At 36.4% G+C, this 14,570-nt stretch overlaps 2 protein-coding genes across 3 annotated transcripts in view; one reads left to right on the top strand and one right to left on the bottom strand.

The window, feature by feature from the left end:
- LOC140146308 (alpha-2,8-sialyltransferase 8B-like) overlaps positions 1-9,922 on the bottom strand; it is an 80,355-nt gene extending 70,433 nt beyond the window's left edge. Inside the window, exon 1 of the mRNA XM_072168110.1 lies at positions 9,712-9,922. Coding sequence (XP_072024211.1) covers positions 9,712-9,717 — 6 coding nt within the window. The 5' untranslated portion in view covers positions 9,718-9,922. The remainder of the gene's footprint in view (positions 1-9,711) is intronic.
- Positions 1-14,570, top strand: part of LOC140146294 (uncharacterized) — a 70,021-nt gene that overhangs the window by 42,826 nt on the left and 12,625 nt on the right. For both annotated transcript variants that reach the window (XM_072168102.1, XM_072168093.1), the window contains exons 3-6: positions 2,788-2,836; positions 4,286-4,420; positions 8,276-8,418; positions 13,970-14,023. In XM_072168102.1, the coding sequence (XP_072024203.1) occupies positions 2,788-2,836; positions 4,286-4,420; positions 8,276-8,418; positions 13,970-14,023 (381 nt within the window). The remainder of the gene's footprint in view (positions 1-2,787; positions 2,837-4,285; positions 4,421-8,275; positions 8,419-13,969; positions 14,024-14,570) is intronic.

The raw sequence follows: 14,570 nt of genomic DNA, 5'->3' as shown, positions 1-14,570 counted from the left end.
CGAACATTTGTGTCAGTCAGTTTTGGTTTTGGTTTCAGTTTCTTATAAGTGGTGTGGATCGTAAAATTATTTGATTTGAAGTTACCTACTCTTAGTATACAAAAGAAATGTTTAAATTTCGCAGTGCAATATTCACGAGCAGAGAAGTCGAACAAAGCAGTCTACATTTGAAAGCATTGATTTAGTTTGAAAGCATTGACTTGAGACTACGAATTAGCCTAAGCTGATTTCACTGTGAAAATATATAGACCATCGAAATATTTCCACAGACATTGCAATAGGCACTTGACAGATTATGACTTCAGTGTTATAAACACTATTATACACAACTCTATTTATGTGCATGTCGCATGACGGAAGATCAATATCATAGAAAGCTGGTTTAAACTAACTTTTATTCAATTTATTTATTGGAGAATAGAGAGAGAGAGAGATAGAAGAGATCGCCAGGGAAAGAGGGTATGTGTGTGTGAGGGGGAGGGGGTAAGGGTAAGGGAGAAAGAGAAACAGAGGGGAGAGAGCATTGGAAGTGGGAAGGGAAGGAGGGGGGAGAGGGGGCTCAAGAGTGGAGTGGAATAATAGGGAAGAGTCGATATCGAGTGTGGGGAGGGGGAGGAGGAGGTTATATATAGGTGGCGGAGGAACATAGGTAAGAGGTATGGGTTGTGCTTTCCGGGGAATAATCTAATTCATAATCAAATCATCTACATCATCATGCATCGTTTATATTTCAGACAAATAAACAAAACACCCCCACCCCCCCCTCAATATATGCACATGATGTCTATGCATAACTTATCAAACTCGGGTGTAATTTTATGGTGTCATGGAAGTGTGCCACATACGGCAGAGAGCATCAAAAGTCGTCCGCGTTGATAGATATCGATAATGAAAATGTTAGCACAATAGGCTATTATATACGTATGGTTATAGGCCATTATACTTTTGATTATATATACCCTCTTGTGTCCTCCCAGCACAATAGTGTTATGATTGCATACCAGTTCATCTCCACATTTTAATCCCTTGATTTTTGGTTTCTGAACAATAGAGAAACCAAAACTATATATTTGAAATGAGGGAGTGTTAATACCAGGTTTGATTAACAAACCTATCATACCAACGGATAGGCGTTTCGTATCTTTTGTGTGAGTTACAAAAGTGAGAAGATAATGCATGATGAGATACAGAAAACCCAGAGGGATACAGTGGATGTTGACAAAGTGATGGAATAAAAAACAGTACTACTAGAATACTAGACGAAAACCAAATCAACGATTAAAACTGAACCAATATTTTATGTCAATAATGATTCATTTGATGCTTTATTAAGATTATACGGATCGATCAGCTACAAGTAGAAATATTACTTTATGAAGTTATTTTACCGAGCACATGCACACATCTGAATTCAAACATATCTTATAGCATTTCTTATTTTGAATTTTCAGATATTTTTGTTTCAATCCTGTGATATTGCATTAAAATAATCACTAGGCCTACTTGTCATGCTTGTGGCCATATTTTGGGGAGTCTCTTAACTTAGATTTCTGTGGGTTCGTTAGTAACGCGTATACTTGTTTCTCCCAGAAATATTATTGACACATATCCTGCAGGCTGACAGAATTGATATCAATGCAATTTGAGTTTTAACATGTTCCGACCACGCATTGATGCATTCTTGTTATGGTGGTAAAGGATGATAGCGTTAGCACCATCCCACGCAATTCAAATAACTGCTGCAGTGAAAAAACAGAAAGGCTCGTTTTAAAATGGCGTACTGTATTATAAAAATCAAAGTATATAAATTAAAATCTATTGCAACTTACGATGTAACAAATAATATAAACTTGAATTAAGCAGTATGCGAAAACAGAAAATATAAAAATGGATCGAAATTTTAAACGGTCGCTTGGGCCGGACACAGTATAGGCCTAGGCTAAGCATTTTTCCCATATGGAAGGAAAATAGATAAAATGCTCGCTCGTGGTCCCGCTCGTGGTGTGGATAACAAAACAACTACGTGAACGCCGTAAAGTGCTGTTAATAAATTAAGAAGGTCCGAAAGATTGCATTTTTAGGATAACCCCATCATCGCACTTCAGTGTAATGAATAGGATGGAAAATGAAGAGAATTTTGTAGTTTCAAATTCTGCTGGATGTTAACATGTTGCAGAAACGTTATTTACATTCACGTAAAATGTGATGTGATATGCAAAACAGTAGTTTGGTGGTCGCTTCATCAATCATGTCATTTGAATTTGAGTTGGACTTATTTCGAGCCGCATTCAAATAGTCGTATGAGAAACTAATTAAACCTTTCTTTTAAAGTTGATGGTACAATGTAATATTCTCATGGACGAGTGGGGTATCTGCCTCAAAAACTTCAGTTTTCAACTTTGATTTTGTCTGTACGAATAATATTTACAATTCTTCCTTTTGTGACAAATCAGATTCGTCCCTTAATCGTTTCCACGTCCAATCTTGTATAGGAATTTGCATAACTGACGTCAGGAGCGATTGCACGAGTCATGTTTGTTGTAGATATTATAATATACCCTCGCTTGCTCGCTTTAGTGTTGGCGGGAAAATACCCACCAATACTGAACAAATACACCCCAAAATATAGTATCTGTAAAATGAGTATGAAAAGAAAATATCGTATACAATTTAGTGCAAACAACGGAACTTCTTGTTATTCCTAAATCATTTATATTGGCAAATTATGAATGTATACTGCAGACAAAATTCCAATATTTTTATATAATCAATTTGTTTTATTTACAGAGTCCGCAAGAGACACAAGAAGATAGCGCGTTAACAAACACAGCAGAAGGTATGTATCGACGACCTTCTCTCTTTTAGTACATCCACTGCGCAGGCCCTTACGCAGGATTTATGTTGTTACAATGGTTACAAACTGTATTACGAGCCGTAAATTAATATCTTTTTACTTTTTATTTTGTCAAGTATCATATGTAATGTATTGTTAACTTGTAACAATATATCTATGTGTTTTGTATTACTGCTGTTTTATATGGAACCAAATCAAATCAAATCAAATCAATGACTCAAGGCCAAAACACCTTTCACCCAAATTAACTTCAGAATGCACAACAAAACACACTGTTTGATTAAGTTAACAATATCTGAATCTTTAATAAAAAGTGTAACATAATTGACTAATAATTACTTTTAATATAGATCATACACTAATAATTACTTTTAATATAGATCATACACTAATAATTACTTTTAATATAGATCACACTAATAATTACTACTTAACCGACAGTCTTCTTCTTGTTGATTACAAAGTTCTGTTGCACTCAATGTTCCGGACGACTGATGTATACTCCTTATTCAAACTTGTCCTGCGAAGATCACTGTTCAGCCTGAGACTAGTACTAGTACTCTAGTACTAGTTGGTTTACTAGTCTCAGGTTCAGCGAAGCCCATTGAAGACTTAAATTTATCATTTGCGTATAAAATCCTTGCACAGATGACAATTTCTAAATATGGTGCTGCTTTCACCAATCACTCCTTCGTTATATTGCTGGAATAGTAGCACATTATTGGCTATGTAAATTGACTGGCTCACATGGGATAGGCTACCTCTCGTTGTGAAGGCACATAAACTATGCAACACATTAGACATTCACTTTCTAACTCGGATCTGTCGGAAGAAAAACTCCCCATTCTCTGGTAAACTGGAAATTCCCAGCTCTATTTTTGCCTAAATGATGCAATACAGTGTTCACATAAATTATGTAAAAAAATATTACATAGTTTTGAGGTAAATTTTACTTAATTATTATGAGGTTTTAGGCTTACATAACGTTATGTAAAAAATGCTCTGTGTGAATGAATGTCTTCAACTTGTGACTGCAAATTAGTTATAGTATAGTTCCGTAATTAGACTCGAGCAGACAGAAAAAGAATAGTTTTTAATATACCTGGTATCAATAAAACAAACACAAACATTAATACCCTAAATTATGCAAGATGTCAACTTGTTTGTTTGCTTTATTTCTTCTTTTGCCTGATGGGTGACTCATTCAGAGGATGTTTTAAGGTATCGTTTGTTCTTCCATAAGGCCCGGGGGTATGGCCCTTGATAATACAGAGAAAACAAATCTTGAAATGCCCGAGCAACCTTTAAGGCAATTTTTTCTTAGTTATGGTGTGCATTAGCCATATTAACTCTCAAATCAGAAAGCAAAAATCTGATCAATCTGAATGATCGAAATCTTTAATGATCAGATGGTATATCTTTTTTTTAAAGACACGAGTAGCAAGAGTGAAGACAAAACACCAAACGAAGAAGTAACAGGATATCAGGACATAGATAATGACAGGAACATGAGGAAGGTGCAAAGTGAACCAGACAAAAGATCACAAAGAACGCATGTACAAAAAGGTAGGTCTACCATCCCAACCTGTCATTCTGTGCTGCTGGTGAAGTACGAATACAATACTGGCCATCTTTTAGACCCACTTCGTAGCCAAGTTTTAAAATTCTATTCATGATTTCGCGACAAAAATTTGAAATTTAAGATAAAACAGTTAAAGGGCATATCTATTGCAAAAACAAGTTTTAACTCCATTCGAAGAAAATAATTATTACATTACAATTTGACACTCGTTGCAATTTTTACCTAGCTGGGGGGGGTTACACCCCCAGCTAGGTATTCTAATGCTATCCGATTCCGCTTCTTCTTTCTGGCAACAATTTCAAAATGCTTCTCCTCCTACATGTTACACCCTACAATTACGCCACTTGCACACATGTATCAGCTATATCCAGTACCCATAGGGTGTAAACGAAATTGGGGTCAAAGGTCATTAAAGGGGCATTTCCGGTATATAACCAAATACCTTCAAAATGCTTCTTTCTGGCATATATTTTATAGCACAATGACATCACTTGCACATCGACCAGGGGAACATTTTGGAACATTTTGCAGGGTTCAGGTCAAAGGCTATCTTGGGTCAAATCTTAGAATTTTATTTTCTGGACATCTGTAAAAGGTACGAGGCTCAAACTCGGTGACAACAAACCTCATGACCACAGGAACATTTTTGGAACATTTTGCAGGGTCAGATACCTCCGAAATACCAACATGCCCAGCTAGGTTTGTGGTCTATGACAACAAACCTCATGACCACAGGAAAATTTTTGGAACATTTTGCAGGGTCAGATACCTCCGAAATACCAACATGCCCAGCTAGGTTTGTGGTCTATGACCACCATTTGCCACTAGTTAAATTTGTATTTCTCCTGAAAAAAGACAAATTGTGTTGGTAAAATGCTGGCTCGTACGGCCCTTTTCAGCGTTCGAATGTTTTTTCTGATAAAAACAACAGTAGGCCTATACGTTCTGTGCATTGGCAGTCCATTCTCTCAAAGCTGACCAAGTTCATTCTCATGACATCACCGTAGTTTCTAGGTCAAATCTGTCTCGTTCGAAGGAATTCACCGCTTACAGTTGTTTTTTTGCGGGATATAAATTTTAAACGACTTATTTTCTCAAAAATGGAGTAATTTTCATTGTCCTCATATATAATATTAGCTTGCCAATGATGTGACGTTGTCCGAGCAATATATATGCCCTTTAAATGCGCAAACTCGCGATTTTCAAGCTGTCAGCAAGGTCTGTTGAGACCTCTTAAAACCTTTTTGCCCGATGTCAAACTCTTGAACCTCTTCAATGGAAATTGTTACAGATGAATTGAATTACCTAGAAGATCAGCTAACACAGCCTATAAAATTATTTAATATACGTATTTTAGCAGTGGCGACGCTGCGGGGGCGGGGGGAGGTGGGCAAGGGGGCATTTCCCCCAAAAATATTTTTCTTGCCCCCCAGTTCTCCCCCACTTTGAGACAATATCCCCAAAATTACGTAAATTTCCACTTTTTGCGGGAATTTTGCGCAAAATTAGTCGATTTTGCCCCCCACTGAAATTCAGTTTTCCCCATGCCCCTTCCCCCAAAAAGCAAATCTAGGATTTTTCATGTTTCCTATATATATTACGTCAACATGCTCAAAGCAAGGATATCAATAATGAGAAGAATAAAAGGTACATGAGCTTTCGATCCTACATGTAGCAGGATCTTTGTCAAAGACAGTAATAAAACATTTTCATAATACAAAATATAGACAATTGGGGCATTTAAATAATAATAAATAAATAAATAAATTTCGGAATTTATATAGCGCTTTTTCCAGAGGATTCAAAGCGCTGTAATTTCGCTGCGTGGTGAATCATCACAATCAGATCGCATCAACTAGGCTAGTTGCAGCCGAACCCGGCGCAAACCTATCCGCACTTAGATTGTAACATCCACCCATTTTCTGCAGCTCCCCAAATTCCATTGGGTGAAGGAAGTTTTTGATAACGAAACAACTAATCACCGATTTTGAAGCAGGAGGAAACCGGAGATCCCGGAGAAAACCTGCGAGAGCGAGCATGGATCGGGATAAACCAAATGCACATGAGTCCTTGGGCCGCGTCGGGGCTTGAACCCGGGACCTCAGTGGTGCAAAGCGAGGGAATTACCGCTGCGCTAACTCGCCCTCCCGACAAGAGATTAAGCAGAAAATTAATGTTTTTAAAACGTTTTGACCATAGGAATGTTTTTAAATTTAAATTTTGTTTCTTATTTTGTTTAAACGTTAGTTCATTAACTTAAATAACTTATTTAACTAATACATATAGGCTCTTTTTGTGAATAAGCAGTTTCCAATCAAGAATTGTTTTTGATATTTCAAATATGATCTAGTGTCACACAGTGTCTTCGACCCTATATCTTCATGGCAGGAATCGCCATGGTAGGTTAAATCCACAGCCACGATTAGCCATTTGGTTCAAACCTTTAAAGCTCTTTTAAACTAATAATTAGTCGAGGGACATAACTAAGGCTACTCACAATAGCCGGGTAATCGATCTTGGTTGTGCGTGATTAAGCTTGTATACCCCATTGAGGTCAATGGTCATCGACTTTTATACTGCCTACAGTGAGTGCAGCTGTACTACATGCTGCACGCTGTAGTCCATAACAGGACCAACGCAATATAAAATGGTCAAATTTTGAGTTCAAAGCGCACGGCCAATTTTCAAAGCGCATTCTAGCGACTATCATATCTGTTCAACACGTATTTCCAAGTTTATGAGACCAAATCTGGTTTCTTGAGAAAAAAATCATGACGGGAGATATTCATCATTTTCTAACCCGGTATCAGAAGATTTTCGTCTGATATCAAAATCGTGCATAGCAATTCACGTGTATCGATCCCGTGTATTCATTTTAGTGTCCCTTCTGCACCAAATAATTATTAGCCAGGCGGTGTCGGTGTGTGTCATATGTGATGCGATCAAGCAAAATCAGTCGGAACTCGGAAATATTAAATTTTCAGTTTCTTACAGAATAGTAAAAAGCATTTACAAAGCTGGTTTGTGCAGAAAACCTCATTGAAATTAAACAACCAGTTCCAAAGATATGAGCAATTAAAGAGTTACCAAAACAAAAGGAAACAAAGGGAAATAGTTCCTTTGTTTGGCTATACCTCAAAATCAATATTTCCGAGTTCCGACTGATTTTGCTTGATCGCATCACATATACTGGGGTACCCAAAAAGGTGGTTTTGTTACATTTTGATGTGCAGTTTGGATTTCAAAACACTGTCTCTTGAGTATTCCTTCACTTAGAAGATTCAATTACTAGGTCTTAAATTGAGGCTAATTTATTCTAGATTAGGGCCTACTCATGTTTTTATCCTGTTTTAAAATATTTTTAAATTATTTTCTTATGACGTTTGGCATGAAATGTGCCAAGGGTGGCTGAGGATTAGGGGGAGGAGGATTAGGGGGAGGGATTCATATAGTGAATTTGATTTAAACCCCCCATTAAAAATTTGAATCTAGTACAAAAATGTCTAAATGGACTCCCAGACATCTAAACCAAGTAAATAAATACAGAAGTTCATTTAAAAGACCAATACTTGCTCAAAATGATTGTAAATGTGGAAAAAGAGGTGGGGTTACATCCTCCTACTTTGTGATTGTTTTTGCCTGCACTCTCTCATTTTTTAACCGATTTCCATTAAACAAAAGGTGTCAAAATGCTCAGGAGGATGAACCACTTCAAATGAGATGTGGTAAAATGTTTGAACCATTTAATTTTTTTACTATGTAACACAAAGGTACCCCAGGTTGTGACACAGGACCATATATGTATATGATGTATAATTCCTGAAATCGATTTGGTTTAGTTGCAGAGCACTTATTAACGCAGAATGAGGCGATTACGTTGGTAACCGAACTAACGGATCAAGATTATATTGAACAGTATCTATTCAACGAAGGAGCACAGGGACTATTTGAAGCACTCGACCTACTCAAAGATCAGGGATGGGTACGTAACACCAAAAATAAATGTGTGCATCTTCCTTTAACAACATGTTTAACTAACGACAAACACTATATTTTCTAGCAGGGTAAAATTGCACAATTTTATGCGTTTCGCACATAGGCCCTATCAAATAGCAAAGCTCACCTTCATTTTGGGCTAAAATAGTCTGAAATGGAAAATTTCTCGTCAGTAAAACCGGCAAAAATATGTCCATTCTTCTGTAAAATTGGAATGCTTTTGCCTACTGCTATTATATAATACTGCCTTTTGGGCCTAGACTCTGAATAACAGCCCAGGACACATGCACATGGTTCCATGGTTTAAACTAGCAATATATTATTTTGAACCTATGGTCACATGCTTCTTACGTAACCATTTGAATGTACAGCCTTATTTGTGAGGTTAATATTAGGACCCGGGATGTATAAAAATGTATGCACTTAGAGTGAATATCCATGACATACATTAAAACATCGCACGATGAAAGTTGCACACAAGCACGCCTTGTTGTCACAATTTTTCTTTATCACGTTTTGATTTTTCTCTTAATATTTTTCATGGTTGAACTTAATGCACAAAAGAAACACATTTGTGGCATTGACACGTAGCAAGCGGGGCAGCCGGGGATGCCATGGCCGCCCCACTTTTTGAGAAATTTGTTATGTTTTTCTTTATATCTTTATTTCAATTTGGTCATATATTTGTATATTGGCCGCCCCACATTGTCATGGCCGCCCCACATTTCACAACCTTGCTACGGCCCTGCTGAGTGACGGTTCACAAACACTTGTTAGGGGAGGGCTGATGCAAAAAGGGGCCCTTAAAAGTTTTGACCCTCTTAAGGGGGGGGGCTGAAAAAATGACCACAAATTTTCCTGGGAAAATTGAGTTTATATGCTTTTCTATGGGGTTGCCCATAATTTTCATTCTGAAGTTCTGAAAAATGGAGGGGGGGGGGTCCGACAAATTTTCGCGATAATTTTTTTTTGCATCAGGCCCCTCCTACAAGTGTTTGTGAACGGTTCCTTAGAATTTTAACTCTCGAAATAAAACTGAATAGGCTTAAGTTTTCAGAAATAAAACTGAACATGCTGGACAAGTTTAAATGTGTGGAATGCGGGCTAAAAGTTGTGAACTTGATATTCACAGTGAGTACCAGTACGTCAGTATAATATAGACATGATAGAGGGTACATAGATATGTCTTATGGCATGTTATTCAACCATCGAGAGATCTCGATGTGCAATTATATCAAACACTATATCAGACCACTATAGAAACAATTCATATACATACCTCCATGGTAACCAGTTTGTTACATAAAAACAGTTGTGATTCTGTGAGTGTGGTGAAAAGGTTTAATCATCAGATCCTGTAGTTTATGCATCACTTATAGTGTCAATATGGGATATTGGTCGCCTGGCCAGACCAGGAGAAAGCCACATCAAACCACTTCAGTAAAAAGTTTGTAACCAAAATGACGAGTACATAAATAATCAAGCACGACCAGTTATTAATAAATGTATGTATACTTGGAGAAGTAATGTTGTGAGTGTATAGGCCCACTATTCAATAATTGCGAAATGTTTTATCGAATTAGTTTCGATTTGCAAACCTAAAATGATATTGAATTATCGACTGCGACTGAAGAGAATCGTTGCCTTCCTACATGCATTTCAAACGTGTGTGTATGAAACGGCTTTTACTCTATTGAGATCGGGAGCAACCATAATATAATTAGTCTGTATATTTTGAGCCAAATTCATTACCAAAATTAGGTTATTTTCGGAATGAATGCATAATGCAACCGAGTCTGAGAATGAGGACGTATTATGTGTTATAATGTAGGCCTATTTTTTAAATAGGCCTACATTATAACACATAATAAAATATCGGCCGCTGGTAGTGCTTCTGTAGTATTTCGGTAGTATTTCTAGTTTTACTAATGCATTGAAATCTATTGATTTTAAGGGCTCTGGTATAAGCGTTTGGGCAGTATTTTTTTTGTGGGACATGAGAGCACATCAGACATATCGAATTGCATTCTAAATTCGAAGAATGTCCTTCTGAATTCTGATATCAAATGATTTTGATTTTTTGAAATTCGCGATATAGTCTAGTAATACACATTTTATGGCAAATGATTCAAAATTGATATTTTTGATATTTAACAGTCCTCGAAGTAAACTTTATAAATCTAATGTAGCTGGGATGAAAAGCCGACGATCAATTGGATATTTTGACCTCTCGTATTGTTATGGCGCTATTTGCTTTCCATAGTGGGAAATGATGTCCACTTTATATAGAAAGTTGATTCAAGGGTGATTTTTCCTGCTGAACACGATTCTGAACGCTAATTATTGATAAAATGTGCCCAGAGTGCCTTCCCGGGGGTGCCGAACAACTTTTAAAATTCCAAATGGCCGCCTTGACCCTCAAATTTCAAAATGGCCGCCAAAATAGAATTTTTGTACATAAAATCAGGTAAGCCGGTTTTGGAGCCCACTTTCTCCAAGGAGAGTTATACCTACAATAACATTTTGACTGCTTGTTTCCCAGATAAGACAACTTTTCTACTACTTGTGTTCAAACGTTTTCAAAATGGCCGTCGTGGACACCAAAAATGGGGCCAGAAATCATGAAAATTTCAAAATGGCCGCCAATGAAATGAATTTTTGTACATAATGAGGTACAGTTTTTAGTGTCTATTTACATATGTTTTCTGGCATCACAAATTCAACCGAACAACTTTTCAAATTTCAAAATGGCCGCCAAAATAGAATTTTTGTACATAAAATCAGATAAGCCGCTTTTGAGGCCAGTTTTTCCAAGGAAAGTTATACCTACAATAATTTTTTTAACTGGTTGTCTCCAAGATAAGACAATTTTCTGCTAATTGTATTCAAACGTTTTCAAAATGGCCTCCATGGAGTGGACACCAAAAAGGGGGCCAGAAATCATGAAAGTTCCAAAATTGCCACCAAAAATGGTTTTTTTTGTATATAAAATCAGGTAAGCCAGTTTTGGGGTTACTTTTTCCAAGTAAACTTATAACTTCCTTTTTAGATATCTTTGATTCAGGATTCAGGAATGATTGTCCATCAAAAGTTATAATAATAGGCCAACTTGATCAAACTTCTCTTGCCTATTTTATATACATTGCATTTTTTTATCTGGGACCCAAGCAGTCAAAATATTATTGTCTTTCAGCCAATGAAGCTATACACATTATCGTTGAAGTGCAGTAACTCGCAGGCTCCTGTCATACTCATTTAAAAGTCACTCCAGATGTCCCATATTGGTCACCATACAAAATGTATGGTGGCCAATATGGGACATCTGGAGTGACTTTTAAAAAACTAAACTTAATCTTTTACATCGTTTCTGATGGTGCTTTTTATCAAAAATTAATATGCATATACCATACATACAATATGTGTTTAGGTGTGCCTTATACATGTTGGGTTTCGGTGACTTTTTCCCACGATTTCTGGCCCCCATTCTGGTGTCCACGGCTGCCATTTTGAAAACATTTGAATAAAATGAGCAAAATATTATATTATCTGGGACACAAGCAGTCAAAATATTATTGTAGGTATAAGTTTATTTAGAAAAAATAGCCCAAAACTAATGAGTTACCTGATTTTATGTACAAAATTTCAATTTTTGGTGGCAATTTTTGGAATTCTGGCCCCTTTTTGGTAAAACGTTTGAATAAAATTAGCAGAAAAATTATCTTGTCTGGGACATACGCAGTCAAAATATTATTGTAGGTATAAGTTTACTTGAAAAAAAAATAGCCTCAAACTAAATACATGTTAGCAGAAAAATCTTATGGGGATAATGTGGGACACAAGCAGTCAAGGTAGCAATTTTGGAACTTTCATGATTTCTGGCCCCTTTTTGGTGTCCACGGCGGCCATTTTGAAAACGTTTGAATAAAATTAGCAGAAAAAATACCTTATCTGGGACACAAGCAGTCGAAAATGTAGGTAAAAGTTTACTTGGTAAAATAGCCTGAAAACTGATGAGTTATCCGATTTTATGTACAAAAATTCTTTTTTTTTTGGCGGCCATTTTGAAATTTTCATGATTCCTGGCCCTCTTTTGATGTCCACAGCAGCTATTTTGAAAACTTTTGAACACAAATAGAAGAAAAATTGTCTTATCTGGGAGACAAGCAATCAAAATATTATTGTAGGTATATCCTTGGAAAAATTGCCTCAAAACTGGCTTACATGATTTTTTGTACAAAAGTTCTATTTTGGCGGCCATTTTGAAATTTGAGGGTCAAGGCGGCCATTTTAAAAAGTTGTTCGGTTGAATTTGTCATGCCACCAAAATCATTGAAATTGGACAATGTTAACTATATTAGTATTTTGGACCCCCTCCTAACATTGCCGTGGGGTGGCACCCCCTGGAAGACAATTTGGGCACATTTGATTAATAATTGGCGTTCAGAATGGTGTTCAGCAGGAAAAATCACCCTGGTATAAACTTTCTATATAAAGTAGACACCATTTCCCACTTGAGCTATATGTCATAGTTTTGTCATCATTTCGGTTTTGATTGCACCAAATGGCTAGAATACTTTGATTGCACCATATTTCAATACCGACTACCAATTTTGTCAAAACCAACTCGCGAATGAACCCATGGATGGATGATTTTGCAAGCCACAATAGAAATATCGATTATTTCTGCTGTTATATTAGAAATGAAGTACTGGTTGGACATTTTGGCAGTCGGAAGTGAAAAAAGGTGAAATCAAAACGGATATTCTGACAAAACTATGATAATATAGACCCGCACTAAGTGCCTTACAGAGGTGGGAAATATCTTTCTTTAGCGAACTATATTAGTTTGAAACGCAAAAAAAAAAAATCCCGCGGGCGAAGTTGAGGCCTGTAAAAATCAAAAATCTTACACTGAAAGACACAATTTCATGCCTAATTTTAACACCAAGATTTAAAAAAAAAGGGTATATCCAAGCACTATGTTTTTAACTGCCATTACTGAAGAAAGAAAAAGGCTTATATTTGACCAAGAAAATGAATTTCACATTAAAAAGGTGTATCTCTGAATTGTGCTTAGCGCGACTATGCATAACAATAGAAGCTGGTTCGTACTGTACTGAGTGAAAACACCATAATTCAAAACATGTAGATTTAATATGGGGCGTACGGTACGCTCATTTGTTTTCAACAGGACCTCGTGGAACAGTTTGACACATGACATTGAATCCAGTGCATCTATGTCTTCATTTAAGTCAAGCCTAGTAAAAACTCATACAATGAAAACTGGATTTTGACTTTGAACATTTAATTTTGGTTTTGTAATTATTATTATTATTATTATTATTATTATTATTATTATTATTATTATTAATATTATTATTATTATTATTTAACTTCGATCTAGACTTCGAGTGAATCGATTACATTGAAGAAATCAAGGGCAAAATATATTTGAATGAAAAGACTTTGAAATGACTGGAAAAGTCTGTAGCCATCGATCAAGAAAAGCTATTAACGATACATGTTTTTTCCCGCAGATAACAGACATTGAGTACACCATCATCAGTGACAGTATTTACCAGCAGATGTTGGTAAGTAGTTGTACGCTTAGCTTAGATTATGTAGATCATGACTTTTATATACTTAGTTGCAAAAACAAAATTAGACTCTTTGTACCAGCAATAATTATCCCAGATATTTCTTGATTTGTTTTACAGAGTCTTGAATCGTCGAAGTTTTTGATCACATGCACTCGGTGAATTTTGAAACTCGAGGCCACAATTCTTAACCCCAAATCATAGTTTATTATATATCCGTGTAGAAAACCCCAATGGGAATAATTGGATGTTGTTTGCGTAGCCTAAATTTGACCATAGATGATTTGACATTTAATTTCACCGTGAATATTTAACGGTGAGAATGTTGGCCTGTCAATAGCAATATTCGGGGTCAATATCAGTCATAGACTTTAAGCATCGTATTCCGAGGCGCGGAAGTACACCAAATTGGTGTCTTACCCGGGGTGTCTTATGACCTTTGACATTCTTTTGTGGCGAGTGACATGGTCTTTAAATTCACGCCGAGTGTCCTTGACAGGCATGACTATGAAAGAATTCAAAAGATAACCTCTGCCCCTAT

Source organism: Amphiura filiformis, chromosome 1, assembly GCF_039555335.1.
Source record: "Amphiura filiformis chromosome 1, Afil_fr2py, whole genome shotgun sequence".
Taxonomy (NCBI): Eukaryota; Metazoa; Echinodermata; class Ophiuroidea; order Amphilepidida; family Amphiuridae; genus Amphiura; species Amphiura filiformis.
This window is presented reverse-complemented; position numbering and strand designations above follow the sequence as displayed.